At 36.7% G+C, this 26,782-nt stretch overlaps 1 protein-coding gene across 9 annotated transcripts in view; it reads left to right on the top strand.

Moving 5' to 3' along the window:
• Window positions 1–25,612, top strand: part of EMSY (EMSY transcriptional repressor, BRCA2 interacting) — a 109,232-nt gene extending 83,620 nt beyond the window's left edge. For 6 of the 9 annotated variants that reach the window (XM_074400897.1, XM_010334337.3, XM_074400898.1 and 3 more), the window contains 9 exons: window positions 220–393; window positions 2,014–2,212; window positions 10,253–10,417; window positions 12,173–12,328; window positions 13,950–13,991; window positions 16,639–16,790; window positions 18,690–19,253; window positions 20,245–20,745; window positions 24,859–25,612. In XM_074400897.1, coding sequence (XP_074256998.1) covers window positions 220–393; window positions 2,014–2,212; window positions 10,253–10,417; window positions 12,173–12,328; window positions 13,950–13,991; window positions 16,639–16,790; window positions 18,690–19,253; window positions 20,245–20,745; window positions 24,859–25,053 — 2,148 coding nt within the window. In that variant the 3' untranslated portion in view covers window positions 25,054–25,612. The remainder of the gene's footprint in view (window positions 1–219; window positions 394–2,013; window positions 2,213–10,252; window positions 10,418–12,172; window positions 12,329–13,949; window positions 13,992–16,638; window positions 16,791–18,689; window positions 19,254–20,244; window positions 20,746–24,858) is intronic. The other 3 variants (XM_074400900.1, XM_010334336.2, XM_010334339.3) reach the window with 1 other exon arrangement.
• Window positions 25,613–26,782: the final 1,170 nt, after the last annotated feature.

Raw genomic sequence — 26,782 nt, 5'->3', positions numbered from 1 at the left:
TTTAATTCCTTCTTTGGATAGAAAGTTGGTCAGATGATTTTCTAGATCATTTTAACCAAGTCTAGGATTTTTGATTTCCTGGAAACGTTATACCTTGTTACATAATCCTCAGCCCTTTTTCCATCATCCTGGTAAAACCTGACTGATTTTTCAGTAAGAGGACAGATTTTATCATTTATATCCTATAAATCTCTTATATAATCATTGACTTCAATTTAGGGAGAAAAGACTATTCAGACAGTGCCAACAGGAGCAAAGCCAGCTATCATCACTGCTACAAGACCCATCACCAAAATGATTGTAACTCAGCCAAAAGGAATAGGTTCCACAGTTCAACCAGCAGCTAAAATCATCCCAACAAAAATTGTTTATGGGCAGCAAGGGAAAACGCAGGTATGCTGTAAGATATGGTGATTTTTCTTGGCTCTTTAATATTTTCTATTCCTAAAATCCCCAGGTAGAAATTTGAAGGAAAAGAATAGCAGTCTTTAAGAAATCAGATTTTCAAAAGTTATGTTTGAATGTGTTCATTATTCATGTATTGTCAAAACTTCTATTTCTCTTTTCAGTACCTTCTTGAAGATATCTAAATATTTATGTCCTGCTATCAGTAAAGATTATGGGAAAAGAATTACCTGGAAATACAATTTGCTGAATATATATTTTGTGGTTCGAGAGGTGTGGTTGAGGGAAGATCGTGGTCATTCAGAATCACTCAAAGAAAAAATTTATAAGCTACCATGGCCTTCAAAAGCATTTTATTTACTTACAAAATTAGCTTTGCTTGAACCCTTTATAATCGATAAGCTAGAGATATATTTGTTTTTCAACCAATAGAAGATAAGGGGAACTTTTCTGAAAGTTTGCCTTGGAATTTCAGGCTCAGGATTTAATTATATGTTGCTAGGCTATTGTTTATTCTGTAGGTACTTTGCTTTTCTGAGACTATCGAGAGAAACAGTATCAGTTTTGGTTGAGAATTTTTGTAAAAGGTATTCATTTACCTATAAACTACTAATTTACTTCTAGAATCTGTTCCCTCAGAATTACAGCCAAATACAAATTTAAAAAATAAGCTTTGTGACAAGTCCATATTTCCTATGTAGTTCAGTTGTAATAATTTCATTTGCTTCATCATCTAAGATATGGTATAAACCATGTTTTCCTTCTTAACTCTTGGAAATGGATAACTTAATAGAGTCTGAGAAGTTTTAGAGTCTTATATTTGGTAGAAACAAAAATAATTGTGATGAGGTAACAGTTTTTATTTCATGGACCCAATTGAAATAAACTCCTAGAGTTCAGATTTTGAAGTGGAATGGCCATTTTGAAAATTTTCTCCCATTTCACTTGTTTCAGTGTCTGTTTTTGACGGGAATTGATCCAACATATGTTCCATGTTGCTTCTGATAGTTGTCTAAATCAATATTAATCTGGGGATTTCTTCACAGATTACTTTAGATCCCAAGCAATTTTACTTTATGAAGATGTGTCAATTAAGAATTTGATTTAGTTTCTAATAGGAAAAAAAAAAAAAAAAGCTTAAAGAACATTGGCTCATGCAAATTAGGGTTTTGTTTTTATTATATTAATACAAGTTCAGAGGAAGGAAGTTCTGGACTGATTCGGCAGCACAAAAATTCTACTGGGAATCTAAATTCCTTGTGTCTTTTTGTTCTGCCATCCTCAGCTTGTGGCTATCATTTTACTATATAGCCTACGGATTGTAAAATGACTCCTGAGGTCGTTATAGACAAGAAAAAACAGACACAAAGGTTCTTGTCAGAATCATGGCTATTGCAGTCTGGCATGTACCACTTAAAACATTGTATATGGCTTACACTGTAATTTGTCTGTAGTTTAAATTACTCTGATGAGCAATGCTATGCCTAAAAAGCATAATGTACAGAATATTTTCCATACCAGGAAAATATTAGTTTATGACCTAGAAGTGTAGCATTTTAAAATCGTGTTCTAAAATTTCATCTCAATATATTTCTGGTTTTCTTCTAGGTTCTTATTAAACCCAAACCAGTGACCTTTCAAGCAACAGTTGTTAGTGAACAGACAAGACAGCTAGTAACAGAAACATTGCAGCAAGCATCCAGGGTAGCAGAGGCTGGTAATTCATCTCTTCAGGAAGGAAAAGAAGAACCACAGAGTTATACAGACAGTAGTTCCTCTTCTACAGAGTCCTCCCAGAGTTCCCAAGGTAAGATCTATTTTACTTCTGATTTATGTAAGTACTACTGACATAGTGCCCAAGTTCTAAAATAGAGGTTGCTTCTATGCATTTCACAACAAACTGTATGTTTTGTCAACTCTTTTGGCTTTTTTGTTGTTGTTGTTCATTGTTAAATCGGTGAGCTGAAATTTTATTTTTCGTAAAGGTTACCATTACCATTCTTTCCTGCATGGCCTATGTTCATCAAATAATTGGTAAACTTCAGATGATGAATCTGTCAGGTAGGTAATATTAAACTGGATAGGGATATGATTCCTAGATGGTAAATTTCATATTCTTCCTGTCTGGTTTGGGTAAGTAGAAGAAAAAATATGCAAAGAAGTGAATATACATTTTGAAATGGTTGTTGCTGTACCCTGAGAAAGAATCAAGGTGGCTAGAGGTAGACTCTAGGTAGGCTGTAAGTAGGGTGACTGACTGTATGGGACAAGTCCTAGTTTATGTTGTTCTGGTACAATTATTAAAGTACTCCCTTTCACTCTGAAAAGTATTCCAGATAATCATATGATTGTCCTAATTATAAGGAACGAGCTGTGAAGCTGGATTCTACAGTAGGAAACTCTTTGTCCGCAGTGCTGTTTGAATTATGTTACTCTTCTAGGAAGTCCCTTGAAATAAACTCATGATCATAAGCTTTGAGAGCTTCTACAAATCTAGTATTCATGTCTCTCAGTTATCTTAACTGCCTCTTATTGTTGGGTGGTACATTTATGTCTGTGCTTATGTACTCTGATGCATGTAAACAAAGCTGTTTATCTTCCTGTGTTCTTTCCACACCCCATTCCCTCTCTCTGCCTCCCCATTATCCTCTCTGGAGTACTTTCTTAGCAACTTCACTTTTCTCATACACAGTCTTCATATTGTGCAAAAACTATTATTTTAAGTCTTTGGTAGAGTCTTCCCAGATTAGTTTTACGTGGTTCACATTGCTAATTAGCCCATTAATTCAATTTGACAATTATTTATTAGTTTATACTACATACTAAGCATTGTGCTAGACCCTGTAGAGGAGTAAAATATAGTTCTTGCCCTCCAGGAGTGTAAAATCTAGATCTAGAATAGGGATTTTAAAAATACACATAAGAATTCTCTAATATAATTCTCTAATAATTCTATAATATAAGAATTGTATTAGTAACAAACAAAAATATGCCAAAGGCTGAAAGTTGATACTCCAAAAAGGAGAGGAGAGTATAAGAAAGGATTCAAAATGTTCACTAAATTCGTCAATTAAAAATAAATGAAAATGTTGATTTTGTCAAACATAATATGGTACTCATAGAGAATGGATAGTTTCTTTCAACATATTATCAATGACAGTAATATTTTCTGAATCAGTTTGCTAAGATTGACTTTATCATTCTGTACTGACTATGAGTCAAGTCAACCAGCAGTGGTTAGACTTGAATGATGCTTATTTTCCAATCATTTCTTTTGGTCTGCAGTTTCTTGAATAATACTGGCTTTTTTTGACCTCAAGATATATTTTCAAAGAGGGCAGGTAAAATGTGTTTAGTATGAGTTGATGCAAAAAGGGAACATGAACAGTAGAATTCTGTATATCCATAATCCCAGGTTATTCTTTGAAATTGTTAATCCTTTCCTAAGAGAGCTGTAAACCAATTAGTACTTCCCAAACAAGCCATTCATTAGTTGAATCTTCCAGTTTTTGTTTTTTTTTTTTGTTTTTTTTTTTGTTGTTTTTTGCACTTGTTTCCCAGACTGGAGTGCAGTGGTGTGATCTCAGCTCACTGCAGCCTTTGTCTCCTGGGTTCAAGAGATTCTCCTGCCTCAGCCTCCTGAATAACCAGGATTACAGACGTGTGCCACCATACCCAGTTAATTTTTTGTATTTTTAGTAGAGACGGGGTTTCATCATATTGGCCAAGCTGGTCTTGAACTCCTGACCTCAGGTGATCCACCCGCCTCAGCCTCCAAAAGTGCTGTGATTATAGGCATGTGCCACCACCCCGGCCGAATCTTCAGTTTTATTCTAAGAATGGGACATAAGTTTGTGTCTTCTCTTTTTTTAGAAGTAATTGCCATTACTTTTAATGGCAAAACTGCAATTACTTTTGCACCAACCTAATATATCTTTCATTGTATATTACTTTTAAAAATATTCTATGGCAGAAAATTTCACAATTTAGAGTAATTGACTATAAAGCAAATTTTTATAACCTGTTTGCTGCTCTCCTTATCTCCTTGTATAGCTGGTTACTACATTCTTACAAAGACTGGGTCTGGGAATATATATGCTGTGATTTAAAAAGCAAGGGATTAAGATGTTGGTTAATCTCAGGTCATGCTGATTTTTAAAGTATATGAGTATGTTCCTACTTATTCAGAATGTAAGTACTACATAGCAGTTTATTTTTCTATTACATTGTTGCTTTTGTAGTTCTTAGCCACTTTTTTCTTTTTAAAGTAACCTTTTCTTTTGATATAATTTCAAAATTACAGAACAGTTCCAAGAATAGTAAAAAGAACTCCTGTGTATACTCTTTACCTAGATTCACTACTTATTTACGTTTTTCCCCATTTGCTTTGTTGTTGATTTTCTGCCTCCCTTCTGCTATGTGTGTGTATATTTTTAAAATTTCTTAACCATTTGAGTTTAAGTTGAGCAATCATGTTTCTTATATTTACTTATATTTGTAGGCCTATATTTCTTAAGGATTCTTCTCTTTATGACTAAGATACAATGATCAAAATCAAGAATTTTATTGTTATAATAATATTGTCTAATTTACAATCCATATTCAACTATTGTTAATTATCTAATAATATTCTTTATGGTTTTCACCTGTCCTCAATAAAATTCAGATTGCCACATTGCATTTAGCTGCATTTAACTGTCATGGTTTTAAAATTCTCTTTAATCTGGAATAGGTCTTCAGCCTTTCTTTGTGTTTTTTGACTTTGATATTTGAAGAGTACAGATCAGTTACTTTGTAGAATATTCTTCAGTTTGGTTTTGTCTCCTGTTTCTTACGATTAGATTCATTGGGAATTCCACAGATACGATGTTTTATCCTCAGTTTTGTCAGAGGAAACATAATGTCAGTTTATCCCAGCATAGTTAATGTTAACATTGATCACTTGGTTAAGATGATGTTTCTTAGTTTTCTCCACTATGAAGTTAACATGTTTCCCTTTGAGATTAATAGTAATTTATAGGAAGGTATATGATATAGATATCATGTTCCTCATCAAACACGTATCCAGTAGTTTTAGCATCCATAGATGATTTTCTGAAGTTCATTATTCTTTGCACATTTAATAGTTTGCATTATACTCTAAGGAAAAATCAATCTTTTCTTGACTTCAGATCCTTTTTCTGGTGACTTCTGCTACACAAGTCCTGGAATAAGGATGGCGTATGCCAAGAGAATGCCTTGATTCCACTTGTGGTTTCTGAACTTCACCTATTGTCCTCCACCCCCAAGGAAGAGAAGTTTTTATTCTTCAACTGTTTTATTCCTCAACTGTCCTTACAGGCTAGAATAGAATCTATTTTGAGACTTTCCTTGGAAGAGGATTCGTTCTTCTATGTTAGGCTTCCAATATTGCTTTGTACTATCAACTCTTTTAACATTGACCATTTTATTTTGTATGTTTTGTTTGTGTATTATAATTGTTTTCTTCCCCACTAGGCTACTAGCTTCTCAATTTGAAGGATTATATTCATCTTCATACGTATCTGGTATTTATCAAAGAGTTCAGTTAGAACTGAGAAGGTACTCAGTTAAGTTTCACCAAATGAACAAATAGCAGACCAGCAACCATCATAACTGTGGCGTTGGGTTACGCTTCAGCCGTATACACGCATTTTTGTTGCCTGAGTCCAAAATGTTGGTTTTTTTTCCTGGAGTTCCCCCTAATCTTGAGAGTGGGCCTTTTAAGTAGTAAGTAGTATACACGACTGTTGCTTAGATATGGATATACAGTTAGGTGACCAAGTCTTTCGGGGGCACGTCTGCCAGGAACTCTTGTCCAGCAAGAGGGTTCCAACCTGAATGGGGGGTGCGTGGAAGGAAAGAATGATAGAAAGACGGGGTCTGGAAGACTGAGAAGACTATGCTTCACCAGTGAGTTTATTGTGCTCTGGGTCGACTTATATATACTTTTTTTGGGTACTTGCTTAAATCAGCTAAATGCATAGTTTTATGAGATAAGGGGAACAGAAAGTCTTAAAGTAGAAAAACATGTTACATCATCAAAGAGGCACAGTAGAAAGATCAGATATACAATGGAACCGAGTAGGTGGGTCTCATTATCTTATACAATGAAAAGGTCAACTAGACAAACTAAGCACGTGACTCGATATCTGAACAAGAAGTTAGTCATTACTTTCTTAGGAGATTAGTAAAAGTAATCACATGTTTACTGAGAAGCAACTAAGTTAAAAGACACAGTGCGTCTTATGACCGCATGACCATCTGGCAATTGTCCGTAAATGCTTATCTTTAGCTCAGATCCTCTTTCTGTTCCTGCTTTCCCATAGCTCGACTCCCTCAACTGGAGACTGTGTATTGGGGCTGAAGACCACCGTATCATGTAGCCCAATTTACAAGGGGCTTCACACGGGAGCGTTCCCTACACAAGTCTAATGGATTAAGGCCATACTTGCCTAGGTCACTTACTGAAGATGAGGTCATATGTCTTACATTGTTTCTGTGCTTTTTCTTCCTAAATGGGCTTTTCCCCCTTTCTCATTTAGGAATGGGGTAGCCTAGAACTTACTTGGAAATGGGTTCCAGATTTTTTTTAAAACAAAACAAGTATTCAAGATTATTTACACTCTGCTTTGTTTCCAAAAGGTTTTAAGGTAGATTAAAATATAAGATTATATTAAGTGAAGTGGAAGAAAGAAAGGAGACAAAACCAAGGGTAGAGATTTATAATGGAATAAGGCATGGGTCAAATACAAAAATGTATCTTGTAAAGACATTGTTTTGAGTAAGTCATAACTCAGTTTCTAGGATGATTTCTTTCTGAAGTTTCATGATCTCAGTAGGTCAAAGTGAGGGTGGGAAATAAATCCAGATTGAGCAGAAACAAACTTATTGCAGAACTTTTCAGAGCCATTATGTGCTAATATGTATATGAAAGATGAGTGGAAGATACAATGTAAAATGTTCCCCAACTTTTTGACCATAGAAACCTTTTTTTTTCTTGCAGAACATCTTGAGGAACAAATTTTGGGCCTTGCTCTCTAGGCAATTAAATACTGAGAAGGCCTTGAGCTTTATAACAGTGCTTCAGAGGGAAGGTATATATTACATCATAAAAGGGATATACATAGCTTAGGTTTAGTTTAGACGCAATGATTTAGGTGTGTGAGGTATTTGGAATCACTGTATAAGCAATAGTTGGTGGAGACAGGATATTTATCATGGAGAAGAGAAGATGGGGTTGGTTGGGTTGGTGGGGACATAGGAGCTTTGCCAGTTATCTTGAGGACTGTGATGTGGAAGAAGGAAAAGAATTTGTCTTTGTGGATACAAGAACAGATGCTAGAAGCACTAAGTAGAAGTCACAAGAAGACCTGTTTCTACTCAATATGAATAAAACTCAAGACCTGTTTCTACTCAATATGAAAAAACTTTCTGATTGTCATAACTATGCAGAGTTGTAAGGAAACTGTCTTAGAAAGCAGTGAGTACTTTGGTGCAGGAGTTCTCAGACCCATGGGAATATTGTGAAAATTTTAGTATAAGATTGATGACAGTATTAAACAAACTTTAAGATCCCTTCTAACTGAGAGGTCTTAACATTCTATTAAAGTATGATACAGGCCATTTATAAGAGAGACATAGGAGATATTTATTCTTCCATAGAGATGTCTGAGTCTGTCTTTGAATATAATACCAAAGTGTGTATCTCTAGTACCTAACATGTAGGTATCCAATAAATACTTGTTCAGTGCAGAAAAACATCTGAGGGATAGCAGGCCACCATCTGCAAGAGACACAGGAAATCTAGATGAATGCACACTGCATAAGCACATTACTGGTGAGATCAAGCTCCTGATGTCCTAGTCATTGCATTCTGTGACTTGATAGCCAGTAGATTCATTTAGGTCTAAGCATAAACCAAAAGTAGGAGAGAGAATCATTCAAGGATTGGTTTTCACATAGGTTCACACACTTATTTTGTGTCACAGCTCTTAGGGTTGCTATGGTAATACTTATGATGGTCAGCTGCTCTTTCTGAGTGTAAACAGAAAGAGATGGAGGAATCTCTAGTACCTACAAGGTGATGTTGTTTGGGATGATGGTCTTTGATAGATGCTCTCCTATGGAAATTTGTTTTCCTTTTCTTAATATCTTTCTGCTTTATTTCTATAAACATAGTTCTACCTTCTTGTGGATATTCAGTGTGTCTTGTAGGGTTGGTTTCAAAATCACTCTTTGCCTATATCATTATGAAAGTTTCTTAAGCTTGAAAGATTAAATTACATAAAAGGAATGATTTCATAATATCAATTTGCTTACATTTAAATTCTACATATCTACTTAAAATGAGTAAATGAAAACTACTATATGCTTCACATGTCATTTAGTATTGCAGGATAGTATCTGGTCTTCTGTGTTTCTGGGGACATTTAATGGAAAATTACACATCTTTAGTGTGGCATATATTCTACCTTGTGTTTTGGGAAGGAAAATACAGTTTTTTCATGGTAATTAAAAATACTAGATCTATTGTATATTGATTTTGTTTTTTTCAGGAAGGCTGTTTTGTTGCAAGAGTTGTTCTCCTTGCCCCAACGTTTTTCAACAACTTCATGGCTTTAAAAAATATAAGGTTCATAGATTAAACTTTTATCATGTTTATTTTTATTTGGGGGTCTACTTGAATTCTTTTCATTCTTCTGTGATGCTTTCATTGACTATCCCAATTCAAAACATCCTCTTACTTTCTGTTTGTCTTGTTTGCCCTCATCATTTGCTATTTGCCCAGGCTCCAAAGCCGTATATCTTTATTTGATGTTTCCCCTCATTATAATAAAATTTAGAAGAAAGAATCATGCCTTTATATCCCCTACAATTTCCTCTATGATATCTTGGACAAAGGAGTTTAGGAAGTTCATAATAGTCTAGTCCAACTTGCCTATTTTATAGGTGGAAAACTGAAAAAAAAAAGTAACTTGTTGCTTGATTTGATGCAAATTTAGTATTTATATGTGTACCTGTAGAGCATGAATATAATAAGCCCTCGATTAGGACTGTAATTTATTTTGAAACTAAAAAGGGTCTTAGAATTGAAAACTTCCAAGTTATAATAGCAAGAATAATAAACTTTCTTTTGGCCTTCATAGTTTATAAAGCTCATTTCCATATATCATTTCATTGTATACTCAGAAATCCTATGAAGTAGAGAGGTAATTTTTTATTGTTCCCATTTTAGAAGTTGTGAAACTAAGACCCAAAGGATTAATTTCCTAATAATTGATAGAGTTGGGGCTATAACCCATGACTTTGAACTCCAGATGCTACACTTGTCCTGTTATATAATGCTGCCTAAGTCATCTGCCTTTTCTTGCTGGTAGTGGACAGGATTTCCTTCAGTAATTCAGCCATCCAATAAGTGTGGACAGACATGCACTCACCTACACAAATGCATATCTATTTATAATAGCAATTATCACGTTGAGTTGTAATTTGTCTTTTTACATGTCCGTCTCCCCAACCAGACTGTGCGCTTCTTGAGCATCCTCTGATTATTCTGTTAGCTCCTTTTTATTTTCAGTGCCATATGTAGATTCTGGCACATAAGTGTCCAGTTTGTGGAATCAATGAATGAGTGAATGAATAAGTGAATTCAGAAGTGAAAGACGTTATGCTCTCTAGGGGCTTATAGTCTTCTTGGGGAGATAAAGCATGAAATTTACAATAAATAGAAAGATTAAAAAAACAGACAAAAAATTGCTTTTTTTTAAAAAAAGAAAAGAGAAACTTTGTTTATAGGGTTTGTTTTTTTTTAACTAATATAAAACAGATTCCCAGCCTGTAGTTCATGTAATTGCTTCCCGGCGTCAGGATTGGTCAGAACATGAGATTGCAATGGAGACTAGCCCTACCATAATTTATCAGGATGTATCCAGTGAATCACAATCAGCTACTTCAACAATCAAAGCTCTGTTAGAACTCCAACAGACAACAGGTATGAATTCACATGCTCAGTTGAATGAAGCATGTTTTCTCTAGAGATGGGTTGTGCTAAAATACTACCACTGTTATTATTATTACTATTATTTATTTTTATTATTATTATTATTGCTATTATTTGAGCACATTTCCCCCCTCTGGACTTGTCTATAATCATTGGTACAGTCTGGTTTGCTTGTTAGTTCAGTAAGATGTACACAGGAATACTGAAGTACAGATGAACTATCTGTAGAATGGAGAAAAAAATTGACAGCTCTGTCTTCTTTGTCTCCTGCTTAAAATGGACAGTCCTATTGTTTCTTAGCACTAGAAAGGAGTAGTTCTATCACCTCTAAGCACAAGGCTAGATACAGTACAGTAGCCAATTTAAGAATAGCAGGAGGCAGATTGAAGGGCCCTGCCATCTTCCTTGATATTGGTAGAGCAGTTTTGTGGTCATAAAACACCTTTAGTGGCCCTTGCTAACATTCTGATTTGTCTTAATTTTATCTTCAGACTTATTTCTTTGAATAGTATAGGTTAGCCACTTGAGCTGTCATACAAAGTTGTCCTCATGTAACAAGATCCTATCAGTATTTCTAATTACTAAATATTGTTGATAAACTCTAGAACAAACCTGTGGAAGTTATACTGACTTCTCTATTATAATAGGTCAAAGATTTTCAGAGTATTTAAATGACCTTAGCCATTATGTCATCCAGCCTTTTCATTTTATGGATAAATAAACTGAGATCTAGAGAGGTTATCCAGTTGGTTAGTGACAGAGTGAGACTCATCTTTTGGTTCCTAGTTCAGTGTCCTCTCTACTTGTAGGGTGACTTTTGTATTTATTTATTTTTGTTGTCGTTTTACTTACTTTGTTTTAAATGATTGTTCTGATTTCGTCAGGTTATGTACTCAGTGGGTATGAACATTTAGTGGACTTAGTTACTGGTTACCATTTATTGTAACTTCCACCTTGTACGATCCAAAGATTACTAGCATTTAATGTAAGTCTTTGGTTAATCTTTCTGTTGGTGTTATTTTTGGCCTTAGGCATTTCCTCAATTCTTTGCCGTTGACATACTCAGCCATTTCTGATAATGCCTTATAAAGGTGGGGACTTTGAACACATAGATTTTATAGAAAAATTGATAACAAGGTAGAAAGTGAGTCTATTCACGTAAACCATTCTTGATTCCAGACTGTCATATCAAACATTTTTGTAGAAACAAGCTATTTTTTTTTTTCTAACAAGGAAAATTTGTATTCCTTAAGAGTTGTTGAGACATTGTAACATTCCTTTGGAGATACCTTGAATTTTTAATAGCTCAAATTAAACTGGTCACTGTGTTGTGCTATTCTGGGTAGATGTGTTCTACAGCAAATCATGTTATGTACTGCTTATTTACCGTTCATTTTTAGGTTAATGAACTCAAGACCACCGGGGAATACCTTGAAGAAGGATATAGGAAATACCTTAAGGGGAGTGTGTACAAGAGAAAAAAATTCAGTTGCTTGGCTTAGAGCTAAAAGGGAGATGATTTTTGTGTTATTGGATATGAGTCCTTCTTACTAGACTGCTGAGTATGGTTATGCAAGTTGTACACTAAATAACCATACATAGCAATCTGCTTTTTTCTTTTCAATTCACTGTCTACTTAGTCATTGCCAGTGTGGCACCCCAGAGGTCTGGTGCATTATTCCTGTGGACAACTCTGGTTTTGGTAGTTGTAATAAAAGTTAACTTTTCCCCTGACTTTTTATGCAGTAAAGGAAAAATTGGAATCTAAACCAAGACAACCCACTATTGACCTGAGTCAAATGGCAGTGCCTATTCAGATGACGCAGGAAAAGAGACATTCTCCTGAGAGTCCGTCAATTGCTGTGGTAGAGTCAGAACTAGTAGCTGAATACATCACTACTGGTAGGTGTCCTCTTAAAACATAGTATTAAGGTAGGAGAACTACCTTTCTGGATTTCATGGGGTGATTACTTGGGGGAGAATATATTCTTTATATTTTTAGCTTTTTTCCTGTTTGTTTTCAGAGCAAATTCACATCATCCTTGGGATTTACCCTGTCTTTAATGACGTGGAAAAAAATAGGATGTTACAAAGTTTTTAAGTAATATAAAACTACAAGTCAACCATAAATAACATTTGTGAATACACAACAGTTGTAGGGAGAGGAAAAAATATTTCTTGTCTAAAAACGAGGGTTTTTTGGTATGTGTATGACAGGGTCTCACTCCCGTTGCTCAGGCTGGAGTGCAGCGGCGTGATCACTACTCACAGCAGCCTCAACTTCCTGGGCTCAGGTGATCCTCCTGCCTCAGCCTCCTGAGTAGTTGGGGATACAGGTGTGTACCACTATGCCTGGCTAATTTTTTGTATTTTTAGTAGAGGTGTGTTTTCACCGTGTTGCCCAGGCTGGTCTTGAATTCCTGGGCTCAAGAGATACGTCCACCTTGCCCTCCCAAAGTGCTAGAATTACAGGCATGAGCCACTGCATCTGGCCTAGAATAAGCATTTTTATACATCAGGATTTTTTAGTTTTGTGGGAAGGGGGGGTCAAAGGGGAAAGAAGGAGTAAAATCCAACCCTTTTAATATTTTTCAAAAAGTAGAAAACCTTGGCTAGGCACAATGGCTCACGCCTGTAATCCCAGTACTTTGGGAGGCTGAGGCAGTCAGACTGCTTGAAGTCAGGAGTTTGAGTACAGCCTGGCCAATGTAACAAAACCCTGTCTCTCCTGAAAATACAAAAATTAGCTGGGCATGGTGGCACTTGCCTGCAGTCCCAGCTACTCAGGAGGCTAAGGCATGAGAATCGCTTGAATCCGGGAGCGGAGGTTGCAGTGAGCTGAGACCACGACACTGCACTTCAGCCTGGCATCAGAGGGAGACTGTCTCAAAATAAAAACAAAAACAAACCAAGAAACCCTTAAATCCATGTAAATACTTACAAGATCTGGTGGAAAGCAGATTAGGTATTTAAAATGTGGTCTGGCAGCAAAACACTGAGATGTTTAGATGGCATATACAGAGAAATAAAGCAAGAGATATGATTTTTTTCCTATTCTGATGAGACCATACCTCGAATACTGCTTTCTCTTTTGAACACTTTATTACCTTGAAATTTGAAATAGTCCAGAGAGTAGTAATGTGACTAATTAAGGGTTTAAGAAAGATGACTTGTGAGGCAATATGTAGATGACTCCTATCTTCAGTTTTTTTTAGCAGTGATTACAGGAGAACATAAACTTACAGATATTTGAAGGACATAAATACCAAAGAGAAAAGGAATTTGTTGGCATCATTTTAGGAGAAAATATTATTAAGACTAATGGGTTAAAATTGCCAGAGGGTAAAATCCAGGTAAGATATGGAAAGCCATCTAGAATCTTTCTTCAGAGATATTTAGCAGAAAGCTAAAGCAGAGGCCATTATTCTGGGGAACTTAGTATTAACCTCTGGGGGTAGAATAGGTTATCACATCATGAACAGATGAAAAGACCTATGATTTCTTCCCTTACTTATCCTTTCAGAACGCACTGATGAGGGGACAGAGGTTGCTTTTCCCCTTCTAGGTAAGTGGTGTGCATCCATTTGTAGTATCACTGAAGGTAAAAGATGATTGTTTTGGGGGGAACCACTTAAATGGATGCGCTCTACTCTCATCTGGTAGAGGAAAGGTAAGCTCCACTTAGTGAAAGGAAGAGAGATTTTTCCTTTTGTAGAATAGTGGAATTATTTCTCAGAAATGAGCTTTTTGACACTGCAACGAAAGAGTTCTTTAAAATAACAAAATGGCTGCTTTATGGTGTTTATATGGCCCAGTTAAGGTCACTTCCGCTATTTTCCAAGTGTTTATTCTATGATCTTCTTTCATCATCTCCACCCATCATATCCATAGCCATGCGAAGCATTTTCTTTGACTTAAAAGCCAGCTACTTGGCCTGCCCCTTGTATCATTCTGTAGTGGGTATTAGTTCTAACTTTCCTGAACTCTGGAGAATTACTGTGAAGTAATTTGTAATTGAAGGAGAATTATTTTTAAGTAGATTTAGTTGATCTTTTAAAAATCCATTTCACTTCTTAATAAAAAAATACTTAACGTAATAATTATGAAGATTAGTTTGGACAGTAGAAGTGTTCCATATAATTGATAATTTCATCTGAAATGTATTATTTATTTTCACGTCATTCATTTCCAATGCTTTCATTTAAAAACTGTTAATCTGCTTAATTTTAATATTATAATTTGTTTTTTTTACCCAGTCATATTGTAAACTATTTCAGTCATTGTTGTTTTAATGTAAACCTTGACTGTCTTTTTTTCGGTTATGTTGAGCACATATGGAAGATTTTATTAACTCAACATAATTTAACATGTACATGTTAAAGCATACTGTGAAATATAGTAAGATACTACAGTACATTTATAAAAGAATACTGGTGATGCTGCCTATAATTTCAAATCACATGTAGATATATGTATAGCAACAATAGAAACACGTTTGTGAATAAAGATAGAATGTGTCATTTTAAAAAGCCCATTTGTATGTCATTGGATAGTTTTAAAGTTAGTCCTTATAATACATAAACGGCATTTTTACTTTAATTTCCATAGTGATCATCTTATTCTTGAACACCCCACTATGACTTTTCTAAACAGAAAATCAGTGCTATTTGAAATTGTAGATCAGGGTATATGAACATTAGAATCGTGGATTATTGAGAGAGTTTCAGTAATCCCAAAATCCTTAGCTGATTCACAGATGTGTTATATTTTATCTGTTTCTGATTCAAAGGATTAGTTTCCCAGTCACCATAAGCATTTTTAAAGCTCTGTAGACCGTGTAAAAAGTTGAAGTTGAGGCCGGATATGGTGTCTCATGCCTGTAATCCCAGCACTTTGGGAGGCCGAGGCAGGGAAATCTCTTGAGGCCAGGATTTCAAGACCAGCCTGGCCATCATGGCAGAATCCTGACTCTACTAAAAATACAAAAGTTAGTCTGGTGTGGTGGCACCCACCTGTAATCCCAGCTACTTGGGAGGCTGAGGCACGAGAATAGCTGGAACCTAGGAGTTGGAGGTTGCAGTGGACAGAGATCATGCCACTGCACTCCAGCCTGGGTAACAGAGCAAGACTCTGTCTCAAAATAAATAAATAAATGAATAAAAAGTTGAAGTTGAAGCTGATAAGATTTGATAGATTCGTTACTTCATGAGACCTTTATAGCAAGAGAATAAGAGAATCAGAATAGAACTTTTAAAAGGTCTATATTTGTAAAAAGGTCTATTCTTGAAAAGCATAAGACCTTTGTAATAAGAGAGTAAGAAGCAGGGATGTTTCCTATACTGCACTCTTACCCATTCATGTCAGATGAGCTGAATTGGAGATGATAGAACAGATTTTTCTATTCTTTTATTAACTCTTTATATTTGTTTAGTACTTTATAGTTTAAGGACCATTTTTCAATCTGTTACTTCATTTGGTCCTCTTCTAGGTAGAAACAGCAAACTTTTATTATCCCATTAAAAACAAAGTCAAACAAAACAAAACCTCTTAGGTTTTAGAGGCTAATAGAAGGTGAGTGACCTCTTCAAATTCACATGGCTGGTCGGTGGTAGAACAGGACAGAATCCAAGTGTGATTCTTGGTCCAGTTTACTGCAGTCTCACCCAGACCTTTAGATTTTTAGGAACTGTAAGGTTGTGAGACAGAATCACTTAATATAAAGGAGTGAATGCTACTTATGTTTTTATTGCATGTGGAACTGAGACCAAGAGATTAAAGAACTTGTATTGCATTACTTTCCTTAAAAATACTATTTTGGGATTACAGAAATTGATTACTGCTCTGTTACCTTAACGGGATGAAAGTCATTGGAGAAAGTGAGTACAGCTCACGAGAGGATGCAACTTTAAGGGGTTTATTCCCCCTTTGTGATAAGAGTTTTCACAGTGCTTCCATATACATTTCTCATCTCATCCTTATAATAGCTCTGTTATTCCCATTTTGCAGATGAGGAAACAGTCTCAGAGAAGATAAGAGACTTTCTTAGAGTCACACAGCTCATAGATGGGCAGACTGTGGTCTTCTGCCTCCTAGTTCACAGTACTACACTTTCTTTCTGTGATACAAGCTCACAGACATTTGTTTAAAATGACTACTGGTTACAGATGCTGTGGTGATTTCTGGAGAAATATCATCACCTCCTCTATTTTCAGTCAGCCATCGCTCCCAGCCCCAACAGCCTTCCCAGCCCCAGCGGACCCTGCTCCAGCATGTGGCTCAGTCACAGACCGCAACACAGACTTCGGTGGTGGTGAAGTCCATCCCAGCATCTTCCCCTGGAGCAATCACCCACATTATGCAGCAGGTTGTATCTCTTCTTTTTCTTCCTATCTTCTGAAACTGCCATGCTTGAAATAAGATTCGTATCATCTTGTATTTTAAGAGGAGAAATAATGAAATGTAGACTGTTTGTCTAATTCTTTTCTCTCTAAGAAATGAGTAAAGGAAATGAATTAAGGGTCTTAACACCAGAAAATAATTCTGAAACAATATTCTTAAATCTGTGAACTCTTACCATTTCAAAAGAGTGAGAATGTCTAGATGAATCTAATGACATCAGAATTGGTCACTGTTTTTGTGTATTTTATTGTGGAAGAATTTATCATCGAGGTAAATAAGATGTTCAAATGAGAACATTTGGCTTGTTTAGCTGTTTGCTGCTGGGTTTGTTTTGTTTTGTCTTTTGCTTTTATAATTAATCCTTCCTCTTGGTAATATTACAAATAAGTAGGAAAATAAATATTTGATTTTTTTTTTTAACTATACGTGGTCAGTTACAGAGGAAATGTGACAGAAAGTTGAGAATATAGATCTAATGTGAAACAGGACATCTGGTATTAAGGGGAATGGGGAAAAGGAAAAGTATGTTGATAGGTTGATTTCGTGTCAGATACTGTACTTTGAGCTTTACGTATATTAACTTGTTCAATTCTTACTATGATCTTGCAGGGCTGGGTGTACTATCCCATTTTTACAAGTGAGGAAATTTATGCTCACTTCAGTAAGAAAGTAAAAAACTTGCTCCAGGTGGCAGAGCCAGGATTTAAACCCAAAGCGAACTGCCTCTGTTAAATAGTTACATCATGGATATCATGATTAAAGCATGACTCATTATTAGTAGTAACATAAGTCACCATCACTCACATGGTGATGAATCTAATTGTAGGCAAACTACTTGAAAGAAAGGCAGTGAAAAATGTTGAATTGAAAGTCTGTATGTGCAAAGTCATTATGGTATAGGGGAGAATTACAGTTGAATCTCAAAATTTTATAGTTTAGAATTTAAGTGTTGCATATGATAAGGCAGTAGGAAGGTTGGGGATAGGTTGGATCTTGTTATGTCACTGAGGGAAGCCAACTGGCTGGAGGTTTTGTTGGGTGGCAGGTCTCAGCCTGGAGTCTGGCCCTCACCTGGCAGGTCCTGACATTGCCCTTTCTCCAGACACCTAGAGAGGTCTGACAGGCTAACCCTAACCTGTCACTCAAGGTGATGCCTTCTCACAACACTGAGCACTGACACTGAGCACTCTCCTTTCTACTGACAGGAATGCTCTTATCCCCTCCTCCATCTCCTTCCCTCCTGGGAGCCAGGGCTCTAGGATGCTATTGTCTGGTGGGCCTGGGAGCTGAGCAAAGGAACGAGGAATGCTAGTCGAGAGGTGCTTCCTGCAGACCTTGGTGAAGCCTGAAGAATGATCTCCACCCATGCAGGGGGCTCTCTGTGGGGACTGGGACAGGCATGGCTCTCAGACAATCTCCCTGACCTTCCATACAACACTGGACGTACACATGGCCACAGGGGGCTTCTCTGAACCTTGGCTTTTCTCTGGACCTCATGCCTTGGTTGCTGCTTTCAGGCAGGGTAACATGAATAGGCTGGACAGCTGTTTCCTCAGCCAGGGAGCATTTCTCTTCTTTTTCCATGTTAGAATGTGCTTGCAGGGCCACCTTATTCTAATCTGTAAGTTCTGGATCCTCTAAGACTTTTCTTATAGTAGTGAGTAAACCAGTTTTCAAAGCACTTAATGTCTGAGAGTTGAAATTGCAAGAGTTTCAGTCTAGAGCTCCCTGAGGTTTCTTGGTCTTTCTAGGTTCTTCTGAAATTTTTTGAATGAATCTTGTAAGTCTTTTTCAGTTAAGAGGAAAATGTAGCAATGCAGATGTTTTTCTTATTTCATTCTTACTTTGTGCCTTCTTTACTTAGGCATTAAGCAGTCACACTGCTTTTACCAAACACAGCGAGGAACTTGGAACTGAGGAGGGCGAGGTTGAAGAGATGGACACTTTAGACCCTCAGACAGGTCTGTTTTACCGATCTGCCCTGACTCAGTCACAGTCAGCTAAACAGCAGAAACTTAGCCAGCCCCCGCTGGAACAGACTCAGCTGCAAGTGAAAACTCTGCAGTGCTTCCAGACTAAACAGAAGCAGACCATCCACCTGCAGGCAGACCAGCTCCAGCACAAACTCCCGCAAATGCCCCAGCTTTCCATCAGACATCAAAAACTCACCCCTCTCCAGCAAGAACAAGCACAGCCCAAGCCAGATGTCCAGCACACACAGCATCCCATGGTGGCCAAAGACAGGCAGCTTCCTACCTTAATGGCACAGCCCCCGCAAACTGTAGTACAGGTGCTTGCAGTGAAAACCACGCAGCAGCTCCCTAAACTGCAGCAGGCTCCGAACCAACCAAAAATCTACGTGCAACCCCAAACCCCCCAGAGCCAAATGTCGCTCCCAGCTTCGTCAGAGAAACAGACGGCAAGCCAGGTAACGGAATATTGATAGCATGCAAAGTTAAACTTCTCTGTTCACGGAAAAAAAAAAAAAAATGAGACCATCACGACCCTATCATGATTATCAGTGCTTTCTCCTGGCAAGAGGAAACCCAAAAGCCTCATTACGCTGGTAGTACTTTGCCCCATCAGAAGGTTGACATTAGGGAAGAAATGCACGCATTAATATGTAGGAAGAAAAAAGCATAGCATTCAGAACTTGATTTTCCAGGCAGTTTTTACTGAAATCACTTCAGCATTGACCAACAGTGCATAGAAACGATATCTTTAAATTATTTTTATTTTTATTTTTTGGTATAAAATATTTATTTCCATGCCCGTAAACTCTGATTCCTGTGGCAATAATGCTAAGTAAACTGCAGTCTTTAAAGGAACTTCATTGAACATCTTTCTTTGTAGTTTATATCATAGCCATCTACTTAAATTTATTTTTTAGATTTCTAGATTACAGAGGAATTATTGGTGGATAATTGAAAGCAAAATTACGTTAGCAAAGCCAGTGGCTCTGAAGTGATATATATGTATGTATGTATTATAAATACATATATATATAGGATATGTTTATATACATGTATTTTGAAGCAAAAGATTAGAAAAATATTCTTTTTATTTTAAAAAGCAGAAGATTATATGAAATAATTTGAGCCAGGTTGAAGGTGTACTGTTTAGGGATATAAATCCCAAAGGAAGACTAGGCTACTGAGACTGTTTTTTTCTTTATTGCTATAAACCTTGGCTGGCTGAACAAAGGTTCTTTCAACCCCTCCTCTTTCTTTAGGTTTTGTAAAAGCAACCAGATCCTTCCTATTCAGCCCCCACTTTTTTTTTTAAAAACAGCAAGCTTCAAAACTGTCTTCCTAGTATATAGCGCACGAATGTTTCTTTTGCCATATTGTCTGGGGTATTTGATTAGGTTTTCTCAAAGAGATGTAGCTATAACACACACAACCCCAATTTATTTTCAGGTGGAGCAGCCAATTATAACCCAAGGATCCTCTGTTACAAAGATAACTTTTGAGGGGCGCCAGCCTCCCACAGTTACAAAGATAACTGGTGGCAGTTCTGTGCCTAAGCTGACATCACCAGTTACAAGCATATCTCCCATTCAGGCCTCTGAGAAGACAGCAATGTCTGACATTTTGAAAATGTCTTTGATGGAAGCTCAGATTGATACAAATGTAGAACATATGATAGTGGATCCCCCAAAGAAGGCTCTTGCCACTAGCATGCTCACTGGTGAAGCAGGATCATTACCCTCCACCCACATGGTGGTTGCAGGGATGGCGAATTCCACTTCCCAGCAACAGAAATGTAGAGAGTCCTGTTCAAGTCCATCCACTGTTGGCTCTTCCCTAACGACAAGGAAAATTGATGCACCAGCAGTGCCTGCGACAGGCCAGTTCATGCGTATTCAGAATGTAGGCCAAAAGAAAGCTGAAGAGAGTCCAGCAGAAATTATCATCCAGGTAAGAACTGGAAGGAAAATGAGAAATCTTGGGGGTTGTGGGTTTGTGTGATATGTTGTTGACTTGTCACAGGAAGAGTCAAGCCAAGACAGCAAGAAGACATAGATATTATCTTTGAGATGGTGTTTGACAAATTTGGTTTAATACCTATTACAAAAATACAAATTTATTTATATTTTTGGAAGAGAATCCGAAAATGGATAGACATTATCACCCAGCAAAATGTAAAGGCAATGAAGGACCCATGTGTCAGTTTGATTTTTGTAAGATTGAAGTTATACTTGCCAATATGTGAATTCATTAAGTCAACCCAGAAAATAAAAAGTTCCTGGGTTCAAATCTTGAATTTTTCAATTTTTGCTCAAAAAATTCTGGAATGTAACTGGATTGCACTTCTCTTTCAAGTTAATTTTGGGGACCCTTTTCTTGAAAAAACAGTTCTTATTCTTGATCCAAATTTATGACTCAGGACAATCAAACCTCAACTGCAATGTCTGCAGAGACACGTTCTAATGGAGTATTTCTCTCTTTTTTTGGAGACAGAGTCTTCTCTGTCCCCCAGGCTCCTGAGTAGCTGGGACTACAGGCGCATGCTACCACACCCAGTTAATTTTTTGTATTTGTAGTAGAGACAGGGTTTCACCATGTTAGCCAGGATAATCTTGATCTCCTGACCTCGTGATCGGCTGGCCTCGGCCTTCCAAAATGCTGGCGTTACAGGTGTGAGCCACCATGCCTGGACAAGGGAATATTTCTAAATAATGCTTTATATTTAATTTGGGACTAACCATGAACATTACTGTTTATTTCAATCATTGATATTAAAAAATCTTGTTTGGTTAGTGTCATCCCTTAGTAAGTACAGGCTAGTTGACACACTAGAATTATTCATTGATAATAGATGGTACCTCACATTCCTTTGATTCTAAAAATCATGTTTTGTCATGTGTAATATATCAAGATCAAAGAATTACTGAGTCCAGGCTACCCCTTGCGAGGTATCAGGTTGTTTTCTTGACATTTGTCATTTTTTTTCTAAATGGATATATAGCTTAGAAGATATCAGAGCAGTACATTTCAGTTAATTGAGAATTTGGATTTATTGAAATATGAGTAGACTAGGATTTGCCATCAATTCATTATGGTAAACTTGGTCTTTGCCGTGATTCCAAGCTATGGGAGAATGCAAATTGACCAATGTTATTAAACCAATGAAGATAGAATTAAGTATAGAGGAAATGCTTAAAGGCAAGTAGAAATGACCATTGAATTATTAAAGTAATTTGTTTCCCTTTGTAAAGCAAATGTAAATGAAGTAAATATTTCTTGACAAAAGGATTTGTGATTTGTTTTGTATTTTCCTTTGAAAGAGGTAAGATGTGGTGAAAAACGAATGGTTTTCCGGCTTTGCCATTCATTAGATGATTTTGGGCAAGGCCAAAATAAGGTTAACCTTATTTTGCCTTGGATTTCTTATCAGCAAAATAGGAATAAGTAATGCCTACTTTACAGGACTGATGTAAGGATTATACAAAATTGAGCACTTAGGACAGTACCTGGCTCATAGTGATTGTCTAACAGATGGTACCTATTACTGTTTTTACCAAAATTTATTGTAGCTACTGGTGGCTTAGATTGCTGTACTCACTAAATTAAAAATCATTTTGAATAGCTTATTTGGGAATTATTTTTCTGTACTTCATAAACAAGAATGAAAATGTAATTCGCTTCATGTATCAAGGATGGTAGTTAATGCATAGGTTCTTTACAGAATTCTCAGCCAGCTTTTAGCTAGGTGTGCTGTGTCAGAGATAAGGACAGCGGAGTGATTAAGAACCAAACTTTTGGAGTCAGATCCCTAGATGTGATTTCTGCCTGTACCCATTATGGGTACTTGTGAGTTTGGGCATCTGAATTAACCTGTGTATTTCTGTTTCTTTACCTATGAAGTGGAAACATTAACGTCTACTTTACAGGATTGTTTTGAGGATTAAGAGAAAATGTATATAAAGCACTTGGTCAAGTGTCTGTGTAGAGCAATGCTCAATAAAGATAGCTCCTATTATTATACTCATGATTAATATATTGTTAGAGCATTTTCAGGTCTTACTAGTTATATTTAACTTTGATCTGAAGTATTGATTTCCTGAGTCTGCAAAGTGCTTTGATTCTAGAAGAATACTCTATAAAAATTCAACAGATTTGATATTAAATGCTTTGAATGAAAAGCATTGCTCTTTGTGGACAGTGTGTATTTTATTCATTGGTTGGTTTGTTCATTCATTCATTCCACATGTATATAACTACTGTGTTCCAGGCACAGTGCTAAGTGCTGAGAATAGGGAAGTAAACAAGCTGTATCCTCTATTGTAAAGTCTATATATGTGGAATTCATAGACTTTTAGAACTGCAAGGATCTTCACAGTATATCATCCAACTATCTTATTTTACACAAGATTAACGTAAGGCTCAAAGAAGTAGAATGACTTACTCAGAGGCCCTCAGCAAGTCAGAGACAGAACTGAACTAAAATCCAGGCTTCTTAACCTTGTCTAATAGTCTTACACTATTATCAGCTATGTGGAAGAAAAGAGCAGAAACAAACAGAACTTCGTGACTCCAGAATCAATATGTAGGCATCTTGCATTATTTTCTTGATGGTAAAAGGTTATTTTGGTCAGCTATATTTGCAGAGTGCTGACACTCAACTTTGTTCTGGGGTTTTTTATTTTATTTATTTATTTATTTATTTATTTATTTATTTATTTATTTTGAGATGGAGTTTCGCTCTTGTTACCCAGGCTGGAGTGCAATGGCGCGATCTCCGCTTACCACAACCTCCGCCTCCTGGGTTCAGGCAATTCTCCTGCCTCAGCCTCCTGAGTAGCTGGGATTGCAGGCATGCCCCACCATGCCCAGCTAATTTTTTGTATTTTTTTAGTACAGATGGGGTTTCACCATACTGACCAGAATGGTCTCGATCTCTTGACCTCGTGATCCACCCGCCTCAGCCTCCCAAAGTGCTGGGATTACAGGCTTGAGCCACTGTGCCCGGCCAGTTCTGGGGTTTTTAATGTTAAAAATGTATATTTATTCATCAGATGTTTATTGAGCATCTGCTGTGTGCCAGGCCCTGTTCAAAACTTTGGGCTTCTAGCAGTGATTAAGATTGTCAAGATCTTTGCTCTGTTTACTTCTTTTGGAGCTTACATTTTAAGAGTAAGAAACAATGTAACATGATAAATGCAATGAACAAAAAATGTAACAGAATGTAATAGAGATGGGGTGGGTGGGATGAACACACTACTTTTGGTTTGGTAGTCATGGAAGAAAAGCTTTTCTTTCAAATATTTGAACTGAGTTGAAGATGTCAGGACAGAGCCAACCATGCCATGATTTGGAGGAAGAGTATTCCAGGAAGAGGGAAGAACTAGTCCAAAAGCACTAAGGTACAAGAGAGTTTGGCATGAGGCTGAGAGCCATAGTGAGGTGTTGGTTGTATGGGAAGTACAGTAGGAAACAATTTTAGAGTTTTAAACAAGCGACATGAATTGATAAAACTTTTAAAGGATGTCTAATAAAGATGAGGAAAAAGAATCTGACAGGGCAGCATACCTGTGATAATTACGTACCCAGAGGTCTATAGCAAGTGTTCATCTACTGATATTCATCTTGCAGATAATAAAGGGCAAAATTAGACTACATTTACATTTACATTTGCTTAATAATCAAATGAAAGTTTCATTCAAAGTTTGTCTCTTGAATTAGGCAATATATTTCAGCCTCCTTTGTTAGAAGAAGCACCATAAAGGAGTGGAAAGATCACTTCTGGTTGCATAAGATTTAGATTTGAATCCTGGCAAATCTAAGTCCTTTACTTTGGTGAAGTCACCTACTGTCTCAGTTTCCTCATTTGCAAGTGGGAATAATAATTTCCTTATAGCGTTGTTACAGGGATTTAGTAGCGTATGATATGTGAAAGCACCTTGCACAGTGCCTGGCGTGTAGTAGTTGTCTAATAAATGTCCGCTTTTTTTTTTTCTTGATATTGTTGGGGAAATGGTTCTGTTACCTTTTCTTACCATAAAGATTCTCCTATGTCTTCTCTTCCAGGCTATTCCTCAGTATGCTATTCCTTGTCACTCCAGCTCCAATGTGGTGGTGGAGCCCAGTGGGCTTCTTGAGCTGAACAACTTCACTAGTCAACAGCTGGATGACGAGGAGACAGCAATGGAGCAGGACATAGACAGTAGCACGGAGGATGGAACTGAACCCAGCCCTTCTCAGAGCTCTGCTGAACGGTCTTAGTGTTTTGGACACAATAGTGCACTTTAAAACCTGCTTGGTTACCAAGTGTCCAGGGAAACCCTCGTATTTTGATGTATAAAAAGAGCACTTTGCCCATACTTAGGCTGTGGACCCTAAAACAGCAGTGTTTCAACAAGATATTGCTGCAGGAGCAGCATTTTAAAACAAGATAAAACTCACAGGGGAATGTACTTTTTTTAAAAAAAAATGAAAAAAAAAAAAAAAAAAAAAAAAAGCTACGCATTTACAGTGACTTGAGACTTAGTCTTCTTTCTCTGTTGGATCATGGCCGGTGGAAAAGTTTTGTCTTGCAGTGGAAAGAGACTTTTCCTGTGCATGTTTCTCAGCTGGTTACTACTGAGCAAAATACCATCTAAAAGGGGAATGTGAATAGTTGTATTTTGAAATAATGTGTCAGGAAAAGTTTTTAGAAAATTTGTATGTTTTTGCAAATCCCTGGAAGTGTTGAATTGGTTAAAACTTTACATTTGCTCAGTTAGTTTATAAGTACCTAGAAAAATACTGGCATTAAAGAATCCTTGGTGGATGGTAGAATTCAGATCCCTAACCAGTGAGAAGTGCTTTTTGGGTGGCTTGTGCATTCTCATCAGTTGTGTGCTAATTTATTGTATTGTTTCTTTGTGCTCTAAGCAGCACACTTGCCTTCTATTTATTTAAGTGTAAACATTTCAAAGCAGGCCATACTCCGTCTGGCAAATTTCTTGTAAACCAGGATTGCGTACCCTTTCCATCGTCCTTGTCTCCCCACTTCCCTTTAAGAAAACTTACTAGAAAATGTTTCATTGTGAAGCAGAGGAAAAGAAACATTTTCAGGCCTAAAGGAAATGTTCAGTTATGTTAAGAAAACAAATTATTCATTCATATGATGCTTTCTTAACATTGAAGTTGCACATTCACATTGGACTGAGATAACTTTTACATACTTTTGTTTAAGCCCCTTTGAAATGTATAAAAAGTTCATTTACAGTTCTAAATGTAATGTTTTAAGCATTCTACCTTTTTAGGACACAGTTTGTTTAAGCAATATGTTTTGGTCTTGTGATCACTGTCTGTCACAAGTAGAGAGAGGGGTAAGGGGGTGGGAGGGTAAGAGTTTTGACAAGTTGTGGCAAAGGAAACTATACTTTTCATTTTTAAAAATGTAAATAGAAAAGTTTTTAACGGTTTTATATAGATTTCACTATAAATAAGCATTTTAAGACTGACAAATGTTGAACTGTACATACATTTATCAGCATAACTGCCCAGTTTTTTTGGTGCTGAAGTACTGTAAGTAGAATTCATCAACAGTCTCCTAATTTTTGCATCTACATTGGCGGGGAGGGGAAAGCTGTGATACTATAGCTAATAAATTCCCACTAGAGTGACACCGAAGATTTAAACACAAGCATTCGTAAGATGCACTGATCTCTGGTGGTTGTCACTAGTTCTGCTAGGTGAGAATGACTTACCCATAGATGGAGCTGTTGGATATTATTTTATTGTACAAATTCATGTTTAAAAAACTTTGTGACTGTTTCTAGTTAAGTAATTTTTTAACCTTTCTGGGTCATAGACTTCTTTGGAAATCTGATTAAACTATGAACTCTCACCAGAAGATACACATGCAACATGTTAAATACATGTTAGACTTTGCATACAATTTTAGGGGCTCATGGGCCTCTAAGCCTATCCATGTATTCCAGGTTAAGCCCTCTGTTATGGTCAA

This window comes from Saimiri boliviensis, chromosome 6, assembly GCF_048565385.1.
Source record: "Saimiri boliviensis isolate mSaiBol1 chromosome 6, mSaiBol1.pri, whole genome shotgun sequence".
In the NCBI taxonomy this organism is placed as follows: Eukaryota; Metazoa; Chordata; class Mammalia; order Primates; family Cebidae; genus Saimiri; species Saimiri boliviensis.
This window is presented reverse-complemented; position numbering and strand designations above follow the sequence as displayed.